The following is a 24357-nucleotide window of genomic DNA, read 5'->3' on the forward strand; positions in this document are numbered from 1 at the left end:
TCCTTATACTACTACTCCGCTCCGGCATTAATCCAAACCCTGGTCCAGGTCCTTACTTTTGCTCCCCTTGCTCTTTCCGCATCAAACGCACCCAGCCCAGCGTCTGGTGCCACATCTGTGGTTACATTCACCTTAAATGTAGTGGTCTTACCCACCTTAACCAACACCACCTTGACTACTATTGCCCTACCTGTACCTCTACCTACATTTTACCTCCCCCAGGCACCAGGTCCTCTAACTTGACCACCCCCAACTCCCAAACTTGTTCAACTTCCCTAACCGCCCCCCAACCCCACCTCCCTAACCCCCCTCCCCCTCCCACCCTTCCCACCTCCTCGAATAATAATTCCTCCTCCCAAAATCGCGCAAATCGTAATCGTGTAAATAGTGTAAATAACTCAAGTTCAAACAACCATTTTAATCATACTGCTGTTAATAATGTAAATAGTTCACCACACCCTGCCAAAGGCCTTTTAAAAATCCTTCAATTTAATTGCAACGGTATCTCCGGAAAAGCACCCGAAATTGCTGCTTTCTTATCTCAAAATCAAATTCATATTGCTGTCTTCCAAGAAACTAAATTAAGAAAGAAATCTCGAAACCCCTCACTTGGCTCACACTACACTTTAATTAGAAAAGATCGAGAAAAAGAAGGGGGCGGTCTTCTCGTAGCCATACATGAGTCGATACAATACGAAGAAATAAATATTAACAACGATGGAACACTAGAGGCTATGGGCATATCAGTGGTAGCCAGTTCATCCAAGCTTCGTATTTATAATTTCTACATCCCCCCTCGCTCGAGCTGTCCCCCTGGTTACTCTGCGTCCCTTGCCGAACTACTTGAACCTGGGGACGCCTTAGTACTCGGAGATGCCAACGCACATTCACAACTATGGAACTCCAACATCGAGGAAGATCAACGCGGCTCTGTACTTAGCAATGAAATAACCGAATCCACCTTTGCTCCATTAAATGATGACACACAAACCAGAGTCCCTTTTAACTCAGAAAACCAACTCTCGTCACCAGATATTTCCCTCGCATCCCAATCGCTCTTACTCTCCACATCATGGACCCCAATTAAATCTCTAGGATCAGATCACCTACCCATTCTTCTAGAACTACCCTTGGATGATTTTATAAATTTTTCGCCTAAAAGGACTTTTGTAAATTTTTTAAAAGCAGATTGGATCAAATTCACAGAGGAAATTGAGGAGGGTTTCTTTTCAGCGGTTCCACCTTCCGGAGTTGCCGCTGGAGAGAAATTCTTGAGGGACCTGGTGCTCAGGGCAGCACGCCACCACATCCCCGCTGGCCGTATTCGCCACTTCACTCCCTCTCTTTCCCCCGAGTCCACTGCCCTAGCCGCCGAAAGAGATTTAAGCCGAAAACAAAATCTCCCCCCAGAAGTCATATCCCAACTGAACTGTAGACTCATGAAACAGACAGCAAAGGACAAAGAAAATAAATGGCGAGAATTCCTCCGGACTTGCGACTACCGCACTGGTGCCAGAAAGTTCTGGAAAGTGGTACGCTCCTTAAATGGATCTAAGCCCGTGGCAGGAAGACACCCCATTACTTTTGGTTCTAAACCCATACACTCACCTCGTGATATTACCAGCTCTTTTAACAAACAATTCACCAATGCCAGACCCCACGCCTCTGACAAACTCCTTCGTATAACGAGAAGAAAAATTGCCAAACTACCACTGTCAGACAGCCCAATTTTTACCCCTGAAAATACTAAACAAGCCATTGCAGACAGCAAACCATCGCGAGCGCTAGGTCCCGACGGCCTCTGTAATATACATCTTAAACATCTCGGCCCACTTGCTACTCAATACTTAACATACCTTTTTAATATCTCTTTGTCCGAAAACATTATCCCCCAAATTTGGAAAAATTCAAAAATTGCACCGCTTCCAAAGCCCAATAAGGATCTTAAACAATCAACATCTTACAGACCTATATCCTTACTCTGCCCAGCAGTTAAAATTCTGGAGAGGCTCGTTCACCCCATCTTTACCAAACATCTCCCCAACGCCAAACACCAACACGGCTTCCGCCCTTTTCACTCCACCACCACAGCTCTCTCCACTCTCGAATTTTACATTTCAGACGGTTTTAACCAAAATCGCCCCCCTAAACGTACGGTACTGGCCACACTTGACTTATCTAAGGCTTTCGACATGGTGTGTCATCGCTCACTTGTGGAACTCGTTCATGACACTCCCCTCCCAAGAAGTCTAGTCCGCTGGCTAAGTAATTACCTTAATGGTCGACAGGCTGCCACCTCATTCCGTGAACACACATCCCCCCATCGAATAATCCACTGTGGCGTACCCCAAGGTTCTGTTTTATCACCCACACTCTTCAATTTTTATGTCCATGATGCACCGCCACCTCCCGATAATGTAAACCTTGTTTCGTATGCAGACGATTTCCACCCCTTCGCAAGCAGTTCCAATATTGATATCGCCTCAAACTCCCTCAATAGCTACCTAAAAAGGCTCTACGATTTTTTCACCTCACGCAAACTAAGTTTCGCGTCCTCTAAAGGATCAGTTACACTTTTCTCCTCTTATAACAAAGAATTTAATAAAACACCTAGTGTTCTTTTAAATAACGAGGCGCTACCCCTAAACAAAAATCCAACAATCTTAGGGGTGACATTTGATCCAACACTTTGTTTTGCCACTCACTGCAAACAATCCGCTGAAAAGGCCAGACGCAGGATCGGAATCCTGAAGGCATTAGCAGGATCAACCTGGGGTCACTCCAAAGAAACCCTCCTCCTAACTTTTAAAGCTTTAATTCGCCCCATACTTGACTATGCAGCCCCCGCATGGTCCCACGCATCAAGTAACACCTCCATAAATTGCCTGCAGGTTGCCCAAAACCAATCCCTTCGCGTTGTTACTGGATCAAATCTAATGAGTTCAACTGCCCACCTGCACAGTGAATCTGAAATCCTAACGGTCAAAGACCACCATACCCTTCTGTCATCTCAATTTTTTATCTCTACCTATCGTTCCCACCATCCCATTAATTTTATACATTCACATCCCCCTCCTCCCCGTCTACTTCGCCCCTCAATTATAAGCTGCTTCAAAGAAGACACCCAGAAAATTTTAACCGACTTTTCAGTCTACGCAAACCACCCTCTAGTTCTGGACGACCGAGACGAAGTCTCCACTTTTATTTTTAACTACTACAAACCAATTTTAAAAGACAACCATACCTCCCTTGTAACCAAGTTCCTAGCCGAAACCCCTCCGTCTAAAGTTATTTGTATCCCTCCCCCAAAGATTGACCCCTCTGAAAAATCTCTCCCACGTCCCACGCGCTGTAAGCTCTCCCAACTCCGGTCTGGCTACAGCCGGCTCCTTAACACTTACCTATCCCGCCTCGACAGCTCCATCTCCCACCTTTGCCCAACCTGTTCCCTTGCCCCCCACACAACATGTCACCTTTTCAACTGCTCCCAAAACCCCTCCCCACTCACCCCAGCAGACCTGTGGCTTCGGCCGGTAGAGGTTGCTAAGTTCCTTGACCTGGAGACAGAAGAGCCCAACCCGACCCGCGTGGGCTAACAACAACAACAACAACAACAACTGAGACGTACTGTCACTCACAAGAGCTCGCAAATTCGCGTCCATAACACTAGTGAACACCGGACTTGAGCCTAATGCTATTTGCGCTGGTGTAAACCCATATATATATATTGTGTAAATGATTATGAGACGCACATGAAACTGCCAGAGCTGGGTCATGATCGAGGTCTGGATGTTCTGTTTTAACTTTGTAGCTACATTCTTTCAGTACAAGGTTGTTTCTTTCAAAAATTCCATTGCTGAAAGGGAAATACAAGGCTGCTGTTATCGTGTTATCGTGTTTAGGTAGAGTTTTTCACAAAATTCTTGCAGCATGTCATTATCAAACTCACGCCCGTTATCTGTAAGGATTGCTTCTTTGGGCGGGCCGAATGAACATATCCAGTTCTTATACAAAGCACTGAAAATGCTTCTGGCGGATTTATCGTTAACAGTTACAGCAACACAGTACCTCGAAAAAACACATATTATCGGCAAGAACCAATCACCACCTTTCAGGCAAGATAAATCCAAGGCTAACACCTCGTTGAAGGAAGTGCAAAAGGGCATGCTGACAATTGGTTGTCTAGCGGGGCGAACGCGACTATGACAGAATTCGCACTTCTCATGGCATTTCTGTAGTTCGTTAAGTGAATAACTATAATTTGCTGAGGTTAATAATCGCTTCAGAGCAATCAAACTGCAGTGACCAAACTGCTTGTGTAGCTTCGATAATTCTTGAGCGCTCACGAATTTTTTCGAACTGTCAGTGACAAAGGACTAGCTCTCATTCTTCGGTGAGCAAACTGGTGACAAGGGCAATATGTAATGGCCTGATGAAGACGTTCTGAGAGCAATTTTCTGGCCAAAAATATGTGCTGTATCTGATTCTGTGTCGAGGCGGAACTTTGCTCTTTTTAGCGGCTTCTTACTGATCAAAAATGGCAATTGCCTTCGATTACATCTGCTTCAACGGTACACTTCTGACCGCGCAATAAAACAAGGAATCTTCGCTCGAAACACAGCGTTCTGCCGTCCCATGTTCTCAAACATGATTCGAGTCTCTGATGCCCACGTTTCTACGATTTTCCCATCTGGCAAGCCTTTAATGAAAAAATCGAGCCACACGGCGCCACAAACATTGTTTGTACAACCGGTATCGTTAATTCCATAGTTGACAGTCTCATTGTGAAACCTGGAATTCATAGCAAACCAAACTACCATGATGTTGGTCTGCTCTGATCTTGCACACAAGGCGAAAGTGACCATAGATTCTTCGTCTAACTCAGTTGTTTCTTCAGTTTCGAATGCTTCTTCAACCATTTTTGGATTTCTGCTGCTGAAACCATCCTTTGAGTTGTCCAAATCCGGACATTTTTTCACATAGTGATAAATAGAACCACAGATAACACATCTGTTAAGCTTTCTTTGTTTATTTCTGGGATTTGTCTTCTCCACTCCGCCTTCTGTCGCGTACCGTCTTTCTTAGATCTGAAATCGTTTTTGCATCGATCAGAGTTCCTGTAGTTGTTGTTATTCGCGAAAAACACTTCTGGTTTAACAGATCCAATGCTCTCTTCGCCGATTTCTCCAACTCCTACAAACATTCTTAAGACCTTCTTCACTTCACTGTTTTTTTGTCTTGTTACAGCTGGTAGCAACATTTGCTTCTGGTACTGTTGCAAATCAGCAATTTCGAGAAGCTTACAGCACTGCAATTCTTCTGGGAGCTCTAGGTTATGAGTTTTCAGCTTCGTATAGCGCTTTTCAAATTCAATAAGGAACTCGGACATTGATAGGTCTCCTCGACGGAAAACCTCGAAGTTCGAAATTGTGATAAGCTTCATATGCACTGTTTATTGTCTCTTTTTTTTGAAAATTTTCATCTAGAATTTTCAGCAAATTTGTCGTCCATCTGCTGTATCCAAGTGTTCAACTGGCACTGCAGTTGCAACTTCTCTATATTTGCCGGAGAGCGATAGAGTAACAGCAAGGGCCCGTTTTTCTTTCGCCAACTGTTTTTCTCCGCCAAATGTCCACTTCGTCCGCCATCTATCATAATTAATAGCATCGTTCAAAGTGGTGAGGTCAGGCGGTGAGTTCTTGTATGAGGTCATTGCGAACTACCTCCTGCTACCATTTGTTAAAATACATCGTTGGATAAAATATATTGAATTGAGGCACAACGACAAACGTACAATCCAATATCTGAATTACACATATAGATGAGATTAATCAATTAGATACATGTAAGCACCAGACAAGTACGTTACTAAAGTAAACAATAGACAATTACAAATCAACACAAGCAGCCTTTCAGTTTTTTTTTCAGGAAAAGTCGTTAAATTTATTCAGGATCAAAATCAATTTTTCGCGGTGAATTTTGATTTATTTTTAAAGTTCAGTTCCTTTCCTTTGTTAAAAATGAGGCAAACTCCACCATCTAACAGGGAAAGTGAAAAGGGCACGAAAAACGTGATCGACCTCTAGTATCGAAAATGGTATTTAGTTATCGAATTTTCCAGCGAAATAAAAATTTACCTATTGATCCAATTTTCTTAAATTGGGTTAATTTTATCAAAAAAAGTGTCATAAGTTGTTCTATAAATTCAAAGAGCTCTAAGGCCATCTTCTTGTTCTTTGAAAATCGAAAGTCCGTATTTTTTTCTGTTTACTTGCGTTCATTGACTCTTTTCAAACTGGCTGTTTTTGTACTTTTTGTTTTAATTGAAATGTTTTTTTTTCAGGAAATGGTTGTCAGCTTAATGGAAGCTTTCTTCGTTGTAATATGTACTAATGTAAGTCAACCAACTTCCAAACTCTATTCAAATTTTATGAGCCTTTTTTGTGAGCTAATTGATTTCAGATCTCAAGAAAGCTGAAAAAGTCAGCCAGTTTGCCCGAGCTGACAGACGGAATTGTCAATGAGAACCTAATTTTGGTGCCAAGTTTACTGAAAGCGTCAGTCTACATGAACAATAATGAGGTTGGTCGAGTTTTTTGTCAAAAACCTGTGTTTTCGTTTTCTGCAGACAAACAATGTAATCTTGTTACTATTGGTTTAAAAAGTTAATTTAAAGAGAAGAGATGTTGATTTGTATTTGATCAATTTTCTGATAAAATAAACGGTGTGAAAAGTTTTTTAAGGTAGAAAATTAATGGTTTAGGACGGGGTTGAAAAAAAATTATACGGAATAGGGATAATGTAATGATGATATCCACTCGCTGTTTATTTTTTTTCAGGTGCTCTTCCCCAAAGACTTTATATCATACCCTTCGACCAGACTGGAATTCCTTAGAATGAGGACGGAACCTTCTATCACCAAGTTGGATGCAAATAACAGGTTAATTTTGATTCATGATCACTGTTTAAATCAATTTATCAATTAATATGCGCATCTAAACGTCGTGAAGACTTTCATTTAGGTCGAGTGTTTATATGAAATTCCAAGGAGTTGTATGGAAAACTTATTAATCATGTTTTCCCTGATAGCCTATATTTTTCAATGAAGACTATCATCAAAGGTTCTCGATTTTTAAATGGCCTCATTATGGTAATTTGCTCTAATAAGCAGCAGTTTATGAAGGCTGCAACTGCCTGTTGGCTGTTTTACAGCCGAAATTTGGCTCCGATATGATCTGCAATGTGCTCGTTCAGTAATCAGTTGGTATTTAGAGTTCTGGATAACAAGAGGTAAAACTGTTTCTTGATGTCAGTTGTTTTAACATTTATAGAACTGTTTTTAAACGGATTCTAACTTTTAATCTATCTTTATCATTAAACATAACCTTTCATGGATAAACTATTGATCACCCGTTGTGACGTCTAGAGCTCCCAGTCCGATTATCTGTTTGCGGGGTTCTAGTTGTTTTTGTATTTTACACCTTAATCTACAATTGTTACTGTTACATAGCAGTAACTAGACAACCCTGTATTCATACTCGTCACTAAGTAGACGAATACTATATTAACGAATCAGAATCGAGATAGGGTCAGATAGATTATTTATTTCGTCAGTTTGTTTTTTTGTCTCTATTCTGTTTGTTTAATAAAAGATTGGTATGTTTACTGACCAGTATGAACAAGTCGGTTGTCTACTTACAGACCGCACTCCAATTGTTATGTATGGTTTCACAAAATCAAATAGTTATGAAAAGATAATTTATTATGTTCCTTTTGATATGAGAGGCGACCTGGCGTTACTAGAAAGTTCTACTAAGTTTCATATATAAGATAACACCATTTATACACAAGGGAAAGGAGCAGCATACGAGATGTTCAGCTCATTGCGGCTAACCGCTGTTGTGCTCCTTATTGTTCCGACTTTCGAAGAAAACGGAATATTTATGCTCGGTGTGTTTTTTTTCGCCGATTGAAATAATAGTATTCGACAAAAATTTTTTATACCCCATTATCGACTTCCTGAGCTCAAATGTAAAAAGATTGTTTTTTGGAAAGTTCTGGGGGTTTGAGAATTGCCAAATTGCCGTTCTGGACTAAATTATGCGCGCTTTGAAGAATTTATTCATATTGGTGATATCGTAACGCGAATCATTATGCGTGGTGAATTATCCCGCACAACAAAAAAATCTTTTCAAATTGAATTGAGGCTAGCTAATTTGTCGTATTAATTTCGTATGACTCGCTTTCAATATTACCCCCCCCCCAAAAAAAAAAACTATTCGATATGAATTAAGGGAAAGTCGGAACATTCAGGGCTTTGCCCTGATATACGAGCAGCCTTGTTCAGACTTATTTCCGTTTCTTGGTTTTTTTTGGGCTGGTAAAAATAGCATCATCCTTGCAAGCGACGAGCGTGGAGTACTGTGAACCTCGAACCGCCGACCTTTCCGAGTTTGGGAACGCGATTTTTTTTGAACAAGCGAGCATACGAGCGTTGTTTTAAGGCCAGAGTACTTTATGGCGGCCAGTCATACAGATCGGTTGTCTGGTCATTCCACTTATTTTCCAATTCAAGTCGCATTTTATGCTCAAAAGATTTCGGGTTAATACACAGTATATGGTTTAGCTATATCTTTCTCAGAGCGCAGTTCTTTGCTCCCTGATATATACGAATTCAGTATGTGGGATAGTAGTTTAAGGCAAGAGGCAATGGATCCAGGGGCGGATCTAGGGTTTTCTCGAGGGGGGGGCGGATTTTCGAAAATTTTTTGAAAATTTCGACGATCTGTTTTTTTTAGGTCGACCAAATTGATTTTCCGAGCTCTCCTAAAGCACTTTAAAGACGCTGTTTTTGGCAAATTTTCTGCGCCGCAGGCAAATTTGTGAAAAAACAGGTCAAAAAGTCGTTTTTGGGCAGTTTGGAAAATTTTGACAAAAAATTGCTTTATTTTGGCGCGCGCTCCCCCTCAAAATTAGTATATACAAAAATGGTTCTCCTTAAAAGTACCAACGGGGGGTACCCTTTGGGTCGGCAGGGGTCGAATAACTGAGGGGGAGGGGGGCGTCCCCTCTCCCCCTAAATCCGCCCCTGAATAGATCAGAGGCCAAGACAAGTAAATCGTAGTCCGGTGGTTAGAGTTCAATTCGCCTGGTATCAATTTGTTGAAGTCATTTTTTTTCTTGTTTCAGTGTTTTTTGGTGTTGTATAAGCTCGGTGGCCCTGCTTATACATCACATAAAAATCAAAGAAAAATTCCGAAATAAAATTTATGATTTCCGGTTTCTTAAACTGTTCTCCAATTTGCGGCTCCAATTTTCCAACTAAAATTGTTTTGAGTGGTATGAGGTTATTTCCGTCGTGTACGCATTTAAACAACCTTGCGTTTCTTTCTTTTTTGGCTTAACTGCTGAATGTTGTATGTTTTGCTACCGAAAATGGAATCAGTTTCAAATGATCATGTTTTTCGTTTTAGTAACATGTTTTTATAGTGTTTGTGATTTGAGAAGTGGTCTGGCATTTTCACATGTAAAATTTTATTAATAACTATGAACTAGGAAAATGCAGATTATTTTGATTCTGAACAGAGTTTTGTCCCGCTGATAGCGAAAGTGGTCATAAAAGCGGCCGATCAAGGAGTATAAGCGAGAGCGGCAAAAGCAATGGCGAGTTTTCCAAAGCAAAAACAAATGAGTTTTCAAATTCCCAGAAGTTTACCGAAAAGATCGCAGGTAATTTTTTCTAAAACTTGAACTCAAGGAGTCGATATCTTTTTTGAACATATTGTTTTAAGGAAACTATTTTGATTGCTCATATGGTCTGAATAAAACACCCTGCCATATAAATTGCGCTGTTTTTTGTAAATCGTAAAAATGTTTCTTCTCAGCTTTTCTTCATCATAAAGAAACTTTCCATGGTGAAATTTGCGAAGAATGTTAAGTAAACACACAAGACTACTCGTATATCAGGGCAAAGCAATGAAGGTTCTGACTGCCCCTTAATCCATATCGAATAGTTTTTGGGAAAATATAATATTGAAAAATTATACATCTTGGACGAAATCCAGGGTAAAATTTGAGTAGTACGAAATTAATAAGACCAATTAGATAGCCTTAATTCAATTTGGAACGAGTTTGTTACGCGGTATATTTCACCACGCATAAATATGTCGCGTTACTTTTTCAGCATTATGAATGAAATCTTTAAAACGCGCATAAATTAGTCCAGACATGGCCAAATTGGCAATTTTCTTAACTCCCAGAACTTTGCAAAAATTGATCGGAGGTAAAATATTTTTTTCTTTTTTGTTTTCAGCTGTCAATACATTCAATGGGTATAAATTTTTGTTGTTAAAAACTAATATATCGATCGCCAAGAAATGACTGAATAAAACAAACCACCCCAAGCATAAAGAGTCCGTTTTCTTCGAAAGTCGGAACTATAAGCGGTTTACTTAGACATGCGAAACAGAGAAATGCAAATTCCGTGATAGCGGAAGGCGGTTTTAAAAAGCGAGGACAATACTCTGCTTCTGAACTATTTACTTCATATTTCAATTTGTACGTTTTTTGAAGCTTCTTGTTCCGAGTCAGAGGGTTTATGAACGAACTTGTTGTGTGATAATGTAAGCACAATTATGAGCTCTTAGAAATGAATTCAAGATTTGTGCAAAGTTTTTAGCCAGTTTATTTTCCTCCTGTTGCTTGATTTGAACTACACTAGCCGTATACGGAATTTTGTTGATATAAAACTGTCAAAACTTGAAATATTAACCAAACGTTGAAAAGTTTTTTTTTGTGTTCCTTTTATCGGTTAATTAGTTCCTGCTTAGTTGTACGAGGGGTCATGAAAAAGAGGGTTGCTTCTGTATCAAATTACACAATGAAAAGTTTTATGCGAGATGGAATATTCTGATTCTGTTAACATGCGGTTTTTTATACGGAATGTTTGAAGCTTAATAAGGGAGGAAATATTTGCTCTCCAATAATAACAATGCAATTGGCAGTGAAATGAGGTTTCAAAATTGTATTTTATTTTATTGTTCCGACCATTTGAAAAATGTGGCAGCACTTTGTATTCGGGTGTGTGTTAGTTTTTTTTGGTATTCCACGCAACATCAGGTACAACAAATAATCAGCAAAATGGGTCAAGTGATATATCATATTGAAGCTCTTTCAGTCGTGATTTGAGCGACATCTTCAATTAAATTTGAAAAAATCTTAGTGTCAAGAAAAATTAAAATTTTCTACAATTTTGAGCGAATAAGGTTCTTACAGCTTATTTATGCTTAATTTAAGTCGCGAAAACTTAGGTTTAGAACTTTTTGTTAGTTTTTGAGTTTTTGGAAGAGTAAAGTTAATTTTTGGAGTTTGGGTAGCGCTAATTTGGGAATCAAAGTTCTCCAGTTGCCATTTTTAGCTATGACTGTCGAATATGCCTGAGCAGGGGTGGATCTAGGCTTTTCGCGAGGGGGGGGCTGATTTTCAAAAAAAAAGTACGGAAAATTTTATTGACCTGTTTTTTAGGTCGACCAAACTGATTTTCCAAGCTCTCACAAACCACTATAAAGGCGCGATTTTGACCAAATTTTCTGCGCCACAGGCAAAAAAAGCTAGAAAAGGCGTTAGAAGCACTTTTTGAAAAGTTTTAACCAAAAAATTTAGTTTTTTTTTCGGCGCGTGGTTCCCCCCAAAAATTAGTACATATTTTTGCGCCTTCAGAAAAAAATTTAGGGCCCGTCAGCCAAAAATGATCTCAAAATAGTACCAAGGGGGGACCTTTTGGCCTATTGCGTTGATTTGTATCAAAGAAATGTCAAAATTGAAAGAATAACTGAAATTCAAAGAGCATTTAAAATTATATATATATTTTTTAAAACTTCAAATAAACACTTCATCTGTGTTAGGCTTTTCTTCGAATTTATTAATATTTTTCCACCTATTTGGTGGCTATGTTTTCAACATCCGACACTGAAATTAGGAACAAGAAATCATAACAATAGCAAATGATCCTTTTTGAGAAGCGTATAGAAGTGTGTTTTGTTCTATGTAGACAAGAAGTGTTGGCCTTTGCTATCAGACAGTACAACTGTTTTGCGGGAGACGCGTACATCAAATCTCAGGAAGATTTCTGCCTCATGTGCTCTTGGTGAGTTCACTCTTTTTCTCAAGTCAACAATTTGCTAATTTTATTCATGAAATAATGTACCAACTTTCTAAAATTTGACCGTTTAGTTATGAATGCATTTATGTTTTTGTCTTGGGAAAAAGTTGCCTCTCGGTTTAAAATTGATAGTTGGGTTCATAGAACCTAGTTGGGTTCCTAGAGCTTGCAATGACGAAAAAATGGTCTTGTTATGTTTCTAAAAAGCTTAAAAAGGCAACTAGCACAAATACAAAAGTTTTGTTCTTAAAAACTCTGATGCACATAAAATGTTTCTGAAAACTTCGATGCGCATACAAAGTTTCTGAAGGTTTTGAGGCGCATAAAAAGGTTCATTTGTATATAGGTATCGAAAAAGTGATCCTCTGATGTGAGGCAGAGTCATTAGCCTTAACGTCTTCTCTCTTCAATTAATTGTAGCTCTTTTTCAGTATCGTTCTTAGCGGATTCGATTTGAGGCGACTCAAGTTTTCATATTCTGTTTCTTCCTCGGAAGTGAGGTCTCACCTGGCTCCTAAAAGATTCGTACTGTCCCAGTTCCTGGTCATGGAGATGCTGCAGGGTCTTTACCAACTATCGTAAGTCGCTTTCTCGTCTCTCCGGTGAATCGCAGTACTGAGGGTTGATTAAAATGACTTAAAAGTCTGTTTTTGAACCTTGTTTTTTGGCCATAGAGTGTCTTGTCTTTTGATGTTCCCTCAATGCCTCACCAAGAATTGCAATTAGCAGTTATGTTAGCCAATAGTGATTGATTTTTCGAAAATTTGAAACAAGATTTTGAATGTGTTAAGCAGTCAATTTTGAACAGTGAAAGCAAGGTGATTGGTATAATATGTTTTGGCTAGTAGTTCTAGTTGAGGGTGTCTTAATTGAACTCTTGCTTAGTAATGTGCCGACTCGGGCTAGGTCTTTTAGCTGACCATAGAGTGTCTTGTCTGTTGATTAGGTGATCTTCCCTCAATGCCTTTAAGCCGACCGGTCTTTTAGCCGGCTCAAAACAATTAACAAGGGAAGTTCAACTCCAGACTGCATGTGTCATTACTTTGTTCATCTAGCTAAAAGACCCCAATGGTGGTCTGCTAAAAACGGTCCACGCTGACTTTGATTTGTTATCTAACTATTTAGATTTTACCTTTGTTATGTAATCATTTAGATTCTACCTCTCAGTGCGCAACTGCAGTATGAGAGCACTGGAACATGTCTCCTTCCGAACTAGACACTCCCTCACGCCAAATCTCATCATGCTAGCCGACTCAATTTGCACGGCTGTAGATCGCAGCTGCCTCAAACAGAACCGAGACATCCTAGCAGAGCCAGAGGTTCTTTTTAATATCTTGTTTTGTTAAAATAATAATAAATTGTTTTCTGGTTCATACTTAATGACACAATTATCGAATAATTTAGTTCAGATTTTTAAGCCTGAGCGAATGTCATCAGAGCGTATGTCCCATTTTAAGAAATGTCCCAACCACGCAGTGGTCAAGACCTTTGTATTTAGGTGTTTTTCGTATGTTTATTGAAAATTCGAGCACCACAAAAAACTTCGACGTGTCAGTCAAAATTCGAACAGTCTTTAAAATTCAAAAAAATCTTGGTGCCAAGAAAAAGTGTTTTTTTTTCGCAAAATATATCCAAAACATTTACTTGCTCAGCAGTTGGCTACTTCAGTTTTTGTTGAAGTAAGTTTATCTGCTGGGTTATGTTTTGTCATTGAGTTGAAGCATTCCGGGGAAATTGTTGAAGCAAGTTTATCTGCTGGGTTATTTTTTGTCATTGAGTTGAAAAAAAAGATCTCTGCGTTGTGATAGATAACGAATATTTTGCAATCAAATAAATCAGTGCAAAAAGTGAAAGTTAATTGGTAGAAAACAAGGGCAGATCTAGGACTCTCTCGAGAGGTGGGAGCAGTGGTCTCATTTTGAAAAAATTTCGTCATTTTTGTCGACATTTTTAAGGAAATTTTTGAGAAAAAAACAAGCCAAAAAAGGCGGCACATTTTGGACTTTTTTGACCGAAAAATTGAGTTTTTTCGGCGCGCGCTCCCCCTCTAAATTGGAAAAAATTACGCTTTTATGTTTTTTTTTGAAAAAATACGCCTTTAGAAAAAATATAGGAGAGTCAGCCAAAAAAAAAGATATCTCAAAATAGTACAAAAGGGGGACCCTTTAGGTCGGCAGGGGTTCGAATCCCTGAGTGGAGAGGGGCGTCCGCCTCTCCCCAAAATCCACTGGTGGTAGAAACGATAATTTATAAAGGTTCGTTTGTGTTTGAAGGTTTCCTACCAGGAGCGCCAGGCAATAGTAACCTCAGATTCACTTCGCATCGCAGCTCGACGAGAAAGCATCCGACTCGATAAGCTCGAAAACTTTGGACCCCACATTCACGGTGAGTCAATTCTGCTTTAAAATGAAATTTTCGGGCAATGTTGACTCCCTTGATTTCATGCAATACTATACTCGTACATGTTAACAAATTTCTCTGACTTCTCTTTAGTTTTTTTTGCTCTGTTGAAATAAACTGGTTTATATAGCGTCTAAAATGGAATTCCTTTTCGACCGTTGCTTAACGTTTTTGCTAACCAAATTTAGGCAAGTTTTATGTTTTTTTTTCAAAGAATATTTTTTGGAGTTTATTTGCTTGCTAGTTTTTTTTAAGAGTCATGAACGCATTGAAGTTTCTTATACTGGTCTTAGTGATTTTTTTGGGGAGAAGTTCTTATAAATGCTCTAATAAATACAGAAGTGCATTCATTCATATTAATAAATACATTTAAGAGTTCTGCTCAAATCTGCTAAAAGTTAAGAAAGTTGCGCTCACCAGCAACGAAAGGGAAATTGCCGCGAAACAAGCTGATGGACTTCTAATTTCGAAAATCGATTTTAACATTTCAGCGGAAGAATTTTTAACCAATGGTTTTGTTTTCTCAAATTGAGTTAACTTTATCAAAAAAATGTCAATCGTAAACTCTTCCTGAAGTTCAAAGAGCTATAAGGCCATATATTTTTTACTTGCAAATTTGAAAGTTGAAAATTTTCTTTTCAAAAAACGACAGTTTATTTCTGTTTCATTGGGTTAATTGACTCTTTTCCAACTGTCTGTTGGCTTTATTTTATTCAATCATTTTTTGACTTTCACGGAATTTTTCTGTACCATTTGATAGATATGTTTGTCCGGAGCTCAAAGGCTAAAGCCATAACTGTGATTTTTTTTTCGCGAAAGTATGGGAGGTTGGAAAGTCGACAATTTGGTATGTTAACGCGCGATATATTGAATTCGTATTTCACAGTTAAGCTGCCGAGTAAGTTTTTTTTGGTCTTCTGATCAGGCCACGACGCTAAATACATTCCTTTCTACTTAAATATCGTGATGGGGATAAACTGAAAAAATATATATTCATATATATTTGAGTTTATTTAAGAGTCGATGAGCGTAGTTCAGACTCTTATATAGGCCGCGATGATTTTTTTGTTCTGGAAAATGTCTTCGAAATTCACTTTTTGGGTTTTACATTTAATTTCTTTTGTAATTTACTTTGTTAAAAGGAAGGCAAACTCCACTATCGGACAGCGAAAGTGTAAAAGTTGCGAAAAACGTGATCGACTTCTAGTTTCGAAAGTGGAATCTACTTTTCAGATTTCCTAGCGAAATAAAAGTTTACTCTTTGATCCAGTTATCTCCAAATGGGTCAATGTTATCAAAAAAATGCCAACCGTAAATTGTTCTAGAAGTTCAAAGAGCCTTAAGGGCGTCAATTTTTTTTCTTTGAATTTCGATGAAAAACAAGTGAGTATTTATCTGTTACCTAGCGTTCATTGACTTTTTCAAACTGTCTGTGGTCTATGTTATTAGACTTGCGATAGCAAGTTTTTTGTAACCGGGTACTAGACTTTTTTCCCGTAAAAACTTTGTTCACAGAATAGTCAAAACATTGTGGTTGCTTTTAGTGTTTCGATTTATGTATGCTGTTTTACTAGCCCTGACTTCTAATGTTTTTTTGCTTAAAACTTTAATCTGGCCAAATGATTCCATTCTAAATTTTATCGGCTTTGTGGTCTTTTATTGCCCGGGTTTGTGGTCTTTTATTGCGTCGTTTGATAACCGGAAAATTATTCATCTGCGTGTGTGTGTCTTTTGGTGGGGAGGGGGCTCGCATACTTCTAAATTAGTTTTTGTTTCACTATTTTTTTTGGCTGAAACGGTTGCTGCTCAGGTACTTGACGTTTTTTACCGCTCGGGATGTTAGCTTCCCATTCTAATTTCATATTCTATTGTCTTGGCATATTTTTTTCTTTTCAAAAAACTGGTTTTATTTTTTTTGATTTATCTAGTTTTTTGGTAGTTCAGAATGTTTTCGATTTTTTTGATTGAATCGCAAGTAGTTTTGCTTCGCCTCTCAGTTTTTAGGTGGCCTTAAAGTGCAGTAGGAATATTCAGAGCTTTGTGCTGATAGGCGAGCAGTCTTATTGTGTCGCAGTGAAGACATTCATATAGGTTGCTATAATTTTTTCAGGAATGTTTTGTTTGCGCTGAGTTTTTTTTCTTCTTAAGTTCAGCTCATTGCCTTTGTGAAAAGGAAGGCAAAATCCAAAATCAAACAACAAGAGTGTAAAGGTAAGGAAAATAAAGATTTTTAAATTTGAATGTGGATTTTAATTTTTAGATTTCATAGCGGTATAAATAATCTACACATGCTTCCAGTTTTCTAATATTGTGTTATTTTATTCAAACAAAGTGCCGATCATAAATTGTTCTTGAAAACAAAATAGCTTTAAGGCCATTTATAAAGAAACATGTCTGTATTTTTTATTTTCTTTTTGCTGATTTCCAACTGTATCTTGTCTATGTTTTTCAATGAGAAATGAAGCGCATTGCTTTTGCAAAGCAATATTTTCCTATGCTATCAGTATTTAATTGACAATATTAATTTGATTTAATTTACTCTTTTAGCTTTTGAGAAATGATTAAAATTGGTGGCTTTCTTTTTTGTTCTGCTTGTCTGCGCTTGATTTTAACTTTCAAATGTGAGTCTAGTGTTAAGAACTTCAAGATTAAAAATGAGATTGGATTAATTTCTAGCTCATCGATCTTAGTATAGCTGGAGCTCAATAATTTTTTTCCTGCGATCTGTTGTCAATGATCAAATTTAATTTGTTACTTGAAAACCGTAACCTTGTCTTGTTCTAACTCGTACATGTACAGTAATCAAATTATTACCAAATTCTACTAAATCATTGTTTTGCCAAATTATCGATATTTGCTAGGATTTTTTATTTTCACTGCACGTGAACATGTTTATTAAATAAACAACACCTGGCAATTTTTAAGAAACACCCAAAAGTAAAAGACGGTCAAGTGCCGCCTACGTCAAGAGTTCGTAAGTAGAGTCTTTCGCTCCTTTCCTTTAATAGGGTCAAGTTGCAATTCAAGGCCGAAAGACGGAAAATGCGGAAAATTTTACTAATTAATCAGATTTCAGTTCAAAAGTTTGAAATCAATAAGCTTAAAATTGGGAAAAGCCTTCTGTATTTTGGACATTTTTTGACAGATCAAAGGACATTGATTGAGTGAACTTTTGCGTTCCTTCGGCCTTGAGAATAGCCCCCATTTTAATCTATTTCTCTATCTGTCTCTGACAGTTATCTCTCAGGGGATTGATGATGGAGACACCGACTGTTGTTTCGCTGCAAAAAGAAGTTGCATTTTGATGCAGTTATTTCAGTAGAAGATGATTTGTTTTGTCAAACAGCAGACAGAAAGTGCCGATTTCTTAAGATTGCTTAAAATGGTTTTGAAACTTTTATTGTATTTTTCAGTCTTTTTTGAAATATTCAATATTTTTCTGTGAAGCGAACAATTATTTTAGCATCATTATCCCTTCATCGTAGCAAAATGATGAGAAATTCTAGAAAGAAGTGGACTGCTTTTTGACAACACGTCTTTCGGTTTGATTGTTACAGAGTTGGAAATGGTTGCGGCTTCAAATTGGGAAGAACTAGCATCTGATTATTTTTCCAATTAAACTCGAAGATATTATGTAATAGAAATAAAAGATCCGGATATTTTGACTCGGTTTTTCAATTTTCAACTCTCGGACACTGAATGCATGAACAACATACTTTCAGAACTATGCCCAGCATGACATGTATTCACCTGGTTCGCTTCTTACAGCAGCAAAAATGGTTTCATTGCGGCTTAAATTTTTCGCAATTGAATTCGCTGATCTATTTTCTTTCAAGTTTTAAAATTCTACTCGGTGATTTTTTTGTTCACGTTATTTTTTTTTTCGCGATTTGACTACTGATTTCTTTTTTTAATTAAGTTCATTTCTTTTGTTTGAAGGAACGCAAACTCCACCATCAAACAGCAAAAGTGTAAAAAAAAGCGTCAGCATCGAACAGAAAAAGTGTCAAAAAAGCGCCAATTATAAATTGCTCTTGAAATCCAAAGAGCTTTAATGCCATGTGTTTTTTTGTTTGCAATTTTCAAAAAAAAACAAGTCTTTTTTCTGTTTCCTTAAGTTTATGACTCTTTTTCGACTGTTTGTTGGCCATGTTTTGGATAACAATTTGACTACTTTCTAGTTTTGCTTAAAATATCAATAGAGCGGAAATAAATAACGTAATTCATCTTCAGCTTTGATTGAAATTCCATTTAAAAAAAATGCGTGGGTTAGGATTGAGTTCTGAAAATGAAGCTCAGAAAAGGGAAATGCAAATAAGCGAATTGTTGTGTTCATCTACCGTGAATCGTTTTGCCAGCGGATTTCTCAAGAATAAAGAAATTGCGATGTTTTCTGTGATAAGCAACTTTTTTCAACATCATAACAATTCAAAGAAACAAAATCTAAATTCCTGGGAGAATTTGTTCTTTTATCGCATTTATTAATCTGCTGGAAATTGCCTTAAATTTTTATCATTCTATTTTAATGTTATTCGATTTGATGTCTTCGTAAGAATTATTACCCTGAATGTAGCTGTTTATTTTTTATCCCATACGCAACTGGAATGTCAGACTGCATCTTACTAGCAGACTGAACTAAAATCTATTGAATTAAGTAGGTTCATGCAAGGGGAGTGTTTATATTTATAGACGTGGTATTTCGAACCTAAATCAACTTGACCAAAATAGAATTATGTAACTAGCGCGATGTCAAAACAATTCACCCTGCCTGCGTCACAGCAATGAAGGCACAAAATTAGAAGATAAAATTTGGGTGACGTTATAAAAAAATGATGGTCCAAATGACGCACTTGTGTTTAACCTTGCAGTCTTGTGGACGGAAAAGAGGCTTGAAAAATGTAATCTGAATTTAATCGAAATCTGAAAGTAGCCTGTTCTGCCATGCAAGGTTTTTACTGATAATGCTAAAGAATGGATGACAATTTCAATTTAACTTTGTTCAAATGATCCGGAAATCGGGAGTTGCTTAGTAGTTACATACCGGGAAAAGTTCATTTGCCATCCGCTAGAATATAGACAGACGTTATCAGAATGCTACACTTAACCAAGTTCAATAGTTAAATGCTGATTTAAACCAGAACCAATATGGAAGTGATTATCAGACGGTTCGTCGATTAAGATGCCGATATTATTTTTGAGGAGTTTTGAAGAAAATTGTCCAGACTTTAGATAGAAGTGACGGGATGTTTGTGCTCGTTGTTTTTAAGAGTCGATGAACGTTTTGAAAACTCTTAAAGATCGTGATGACTTTTTAAATTTGATTTTTCACGGTTCAACTTTTGAGTTGTTAAGTCAAAAAGGAAAGGATTTGTTTGTTAAAAGGAAAGCAAACTCCACAATCGAACAGCAAAAGTGTAAAGGTCACGAAAAACGTGATCAAATTCTAGTTTTGAAAATGGATTTAAGATCCAGCGGGACAAAATTACCTTATTACTGCAGTTTTCTTAAATTGGGATAAAGTTATCTAGTGTCAATCGTAATTCGTTCTACAATTTCGAAGAGTTTTAAGGCACAGTCTCTAAATCTGTTCAGGCTCAATTTTACTTTTACGATATTTTGTAGCAAATGGACCTGCTGATAAACCCTTAGATTATATGCGCTTAAAAAGCATTTTTCGAATCGTTTGTATTGCAAAATTGGAATAATTATTTGGTTAAGTTGAATATTTTTTGTTCCGAACACTTCACGAAATGAGAAGGGTTTAAGGCGTTGTGTGTTTTTTCCGTGAGTTCAGAAAATTTTTGTGGTAAAATATGATAACCTTTTTAAAACTCTTTAGCCGTGAATTGGCAAGAGTGCCTCAGGAAAAGCTGTTTTGTTTTGTGTTTTGACTAATTCGACACTGAATTTGAACCTAATTGTTATTTCTGATTAAGAGTCATGACCGTATTGAATACTCTTATTTAGGTCTTAGTGATTTTTTTCCAGGTAAAAATCCTGAAATTTGTTCAGGTTGAAATTTGATTTTTTTTAATTGATTATTTTTTACTTTTATGATTATGATTTACTTTAACTTGTTGTGGTTAAGTCAAAAGAAAGAAATGAATTGAGCCTTATTTTTTTAACTTTCTAGAATTATCGATCAATCTGACTTCACAAATTTGAGAAATGAATCCGATTTTGCTCTTCAAATATATTCTTCGCTTAAGTTGAGTTTGACAAATGAGCTTTAATGATATTAAAGTGTTTAGAATCGATTAATCAAGGATAGTTTCGCTTAACTCGATTTCTGGATAAAATAGGAGATATTTTGCTATTTTTCGAATATATTTCACAAAGCATATATTTTAAAATTGTCAAAATCTGATTTTTTTTTGCTTAGCAAACAGTTTTATAAATTGTTCACGCTCAAATTTGATTTTTCTCGGTTTGAATTATGATTTATGTTTCAAATCTTTTCAAAGTCATTTGCTGAAAGGAAGATCAATTACGCTCTGCAATTACGAAAGTGCCAATGGCTCGAAAAAATGACTTAAAGTTAAATGTGAATTATAATTTTTAGAATTCCTAGCGGAATAAAGCATTTATCTAATAATCGAGCTTTCTCAAATTCGGTCAATTTTCTCACAAAAATGTTAGTCAAAAATTTTCTGGAAATTCGAAGAGCTTGTTGGCCAGTTATTTTTTCTTTGAAATTCAAAATCGACTATAAATAACTAGTCCTCTTGGTCCGCTGTCTTTTGGCTTCGTTTTTCTCAAACTCGGAAAGTTGAAAGTTTTTCAATCATTGTTTTGTTACATTTGTGACAGCAAGTGTATTGCAATCGGGTACTAGTCTTTTTCCTCCGTAAATAACTTGCTTCACAGGATTTTAACAGCACATTTAAGTAGTTGTACTTCTAAAGCTGAAAATGTTTACAGATTTATATATTTTTAGGCTTTATGATTTTGTCCCAATTTTTTGTCGGCTTATTTGCCGGAATATTTATTTAGTAACATTTAAAATAGCTTTTAAGTACTTTTTCGATTCAATTCAGAAGATTGTTAATGTATTGATTTTAAGTTTTGGTTCTTGTTTTCGATTTTTTTCACCCTTAAATACGTGCAATCGCTATCAAGTATCTCAGCATCTTAAGTAGGTTTAGGCATTTTCTTTTTAAAACCCTTCAAGGTGATTGCACTGCGTATTATTTCAATAATTAAATATTTGAAAAAAAAAAACATAAATTTCCGGAAAGTTTTTGGTTGCAATTTTGACTTGGCAGTTTTGTCTAGGAAGGTATTTGGCAAGTGATGCTCCAGATTCAGAAACTGTTGTGCTTTCTGGCTGAAAATTTTTGAATTATTTTTGTTTTTTCACTTTTTTCTTTGTTCATTTATTGTTTTCGTTTTTTGTTGGTGTCATTTTTGTTTTCTGTTTTTGTTGGGATTCAACTCTCTTTCCGTTGCGTATTAACTTCATATTTGATAATATCGATGTAATCAATATCAGTTGATGAAGTCTATAGGTAGTAATTTAATTTCACAGAGTTTTTATAGGCTTTCTAGTAACTGTTCTCAATTGTGGCAGTTGTTTTGAAATTTTGTATTAAAATGTTTTTATTTTTCTTTTTTAATTTCTTTTTGGTTTTTGTTTATAGCAAATATTCGAGAGTTATTTTTCACAAACCCTTAGAACCTTAAGTTTCTAAAAGTCATGTGGTTTGTTTGGTTCCAAGAATTTTTCAAAGTTTTTTTGGGTCATCATTTTTTTAAACCAAACTTCACTTTTTTTTCAGTTTCATCTTTTGTTGTGAGACAGAATTGAATGAAGTTTGTAGAGCATGAACCCTTTTTATATTTAAGGCAATTGCTTTTTATAAAAGCCGACGATATCTTCAACAGAATTCATTGAATTATTTCACTTTTCGTGTGAGATAGATTTTTTCTATTTGATTTTGCATCGCTAGTGGTGCGAAGCTCTGCTTCGCCTCTGGGTCTAATTTTTCGTTTCCCTGACTCTATTGAATTTTTCCAACTGTCTGTTGACTAGGTTTGTTGATTTGGTTTTCTCAAATTGGGTAAGTTTTTTGAAAAATTGTTCTATCATACGAAAGTGCTTTTAATTGACGGAGCTGTAATGCGATGTAATTCGTTCTCAAAATTCATTTATCTGTTTGTTTGCTTTTATTTTTTTAAAGCTGTGCTTTTGCAAATCATATTGTTTAAATTGTGATATTTTGAATTCGCAAAAAAATACGATGTTTTTAACGCAAATTCACGATTTACAAGCTAAATTTTGGTTGTTGAAAACTGGAATACAAGCATTTTTCTCTAGTCTGCTCGAAGATGCCTGTACCTGAAGACTATTTGTTCTGAATTGAGTTAATCACCTGTTTTCAGGCGCAGAAGCTCCCACAATGAGAATGGGTCACAATAATAAAGACAACATTAGACGCCTGGGGCCGATTGACGATAACCAACGAGATTTGCACCAGAATAACCCGACAAATAATCACTTCTCTGATAAACAACAGAAACCGTCCAAGTTCGAGTACTCTCCAGATTTGAAAACAATCGAAGGTTCCCCGAATCGCTTTAAAATCCAATTGGCTAACGAAAACTCAACGGTGAGTTCAAGTGTGATGACGTCGAAACATTTTCACGGCCGCTCCGAACTCCGAACATCGCAGCTGCAACAAAACTCGATTGAGATGTACTCGCACACAACAACAACAACAACAGGTGAATCTCAAAATTTTAGTGCAGTGAACAATATTAATCACGGAGCTGAATACTCCTCCCCACACAACTCCACCGGCGGGAAGTTCAAGAAGAACCACAGTAGCAGCCAATCCAGTTTTAATTCGAGGGTATCTCCGAAAAAGTACGGAGCAAATGCTCATCAGAAGTCACCCAAACATTATTTAGCAGCTGTGGGGGACAACTCGTTGGACAGCAGTGGGAGTGTTAGTAGTAGGTACTCGCCGTCCGTAATTTTTCAAATGGGAGATTCAGGTGGGGATTTATTAACGGGCACTGACGGGGCTGGTAATAGTTTAGAGTCATCTCCCGCCAGAAACCGGTCTCAGCATTTTGATGATAGAGTTTCAGACCTGGAGTTAAACGGAGAGTCGAAAGTCAAGCAATTATGTACTAGTTTCAAATTCAGCGTCGATGCATATGACGCAGATGAAACACTCAAAGAAGTGTCTGCGAATTCTTATGGGCGTATTGGTGCTGGTAAAAAAGAAGCGGAATTGTACGTAGATGATGAGAATGACTATGCAATAGAAGGAGATCCTGAATCAAAGTCGACCAAAAGAGTTTCGGTGCCTCTAGCTGTAGTTTCGGAGCTATGAGAAGGAACATCACTTTGAAAAGTTGCCTGAAACTCGTAAACTTCAAAACGGTTCCATAATATCCCCCAAAAATGTTGCTGGTGTTGATATTTTTGTTGCATTTGTCGTTTTTCTGTCCACTATAATATCGGTTACGGTGCAATTTTTTTTGCAATATGCAAGATTGGGAACCAAAAAATTAAACCCCCAAAAACGCGTTTACAATTTCAATTTTTGTTCGTTTTGTCCGGATAATTCAAATCAGCACTGTATTATCGGTTATTACATTGCATATAAATTTCCAAAAAAAGGAAACTTCATTGGGTGAAGACGGAAACTAACAGTTCAACAGCATTTTTAAGAGAATATTTTATAAAATTTGTATTGCTAATTTACATCTAGTCGAAGATTATCTAGTTCTATTCTTTGGCTTGGAGGCAAAGGGGATAAACGTATGGAATCGCTATGCGTTAATGG

General features: G+C 37.1%; 1 protein-coding gene across 2 annotated transcripts in view; it reads left to right on the forward strand.

Moving 5' to 3' along the window:
* The window catches only part of LOC134846218 (uncharacterized), a 33382-nt gene extending 9291 nt beyond the window's left edge, over window positions 1–24091 (forward strand). Inside the window, exons 5-13 of one of the 2 annotated variants that reach the window (XM_063863481.1) lie at window positions 6344–6394; window positions 6463–6582; window positions 6840–6940; window positions 7273–7290; window positions 12050–12145; window positions 12592–12738; window positions 13314–13479; window positions 14434–14545; window positions 22943–24091. In XM_063863481.1, coding sequence (XP_063719551.1) covers window positions 6344–6394; window positions 6463–6582; window positions 6840–6940; window positions 7273–7290; window positions 12050–12145; window positions 12592–12738; window positions 13314–13479; window positions 14434–14545; window positions 22943–23901 — 1770 coding nt within the window. In that variant the 3' untranslated portion in view covers window positions 23902–24091. The remainder of the gene's footprint in view (window positions 1–6343; window positions 6395–6462; window positions 6583–6839; window positions 6941–7272; window positions 7291–12049; window positions 12146–12591; window positions 12739–13313; window positions 13480–14433; window positions 14546–22942) is intronic. The other variant, XM_063863482.1, reaches the window with a different exon arrangement.
* The last annotated feature ends 266 nt before the right edge of the window (window positions 24092–24357 follow it).

The sequence above is a fragment of the Symsagittifera roscoffensis genome, chromosome 5 (assembly GCF_963678635.1).
Source record: "Symsagittifera roscoffensis chromosome 5, txSymRosc1.1, whole genome shotgun sequence".
NCBI lineage: Eukaryota > Metazoa > Xenacoelomorpha > Acoela > Convolutidae > Symsagittifera > Symsagittifera roscoffensis.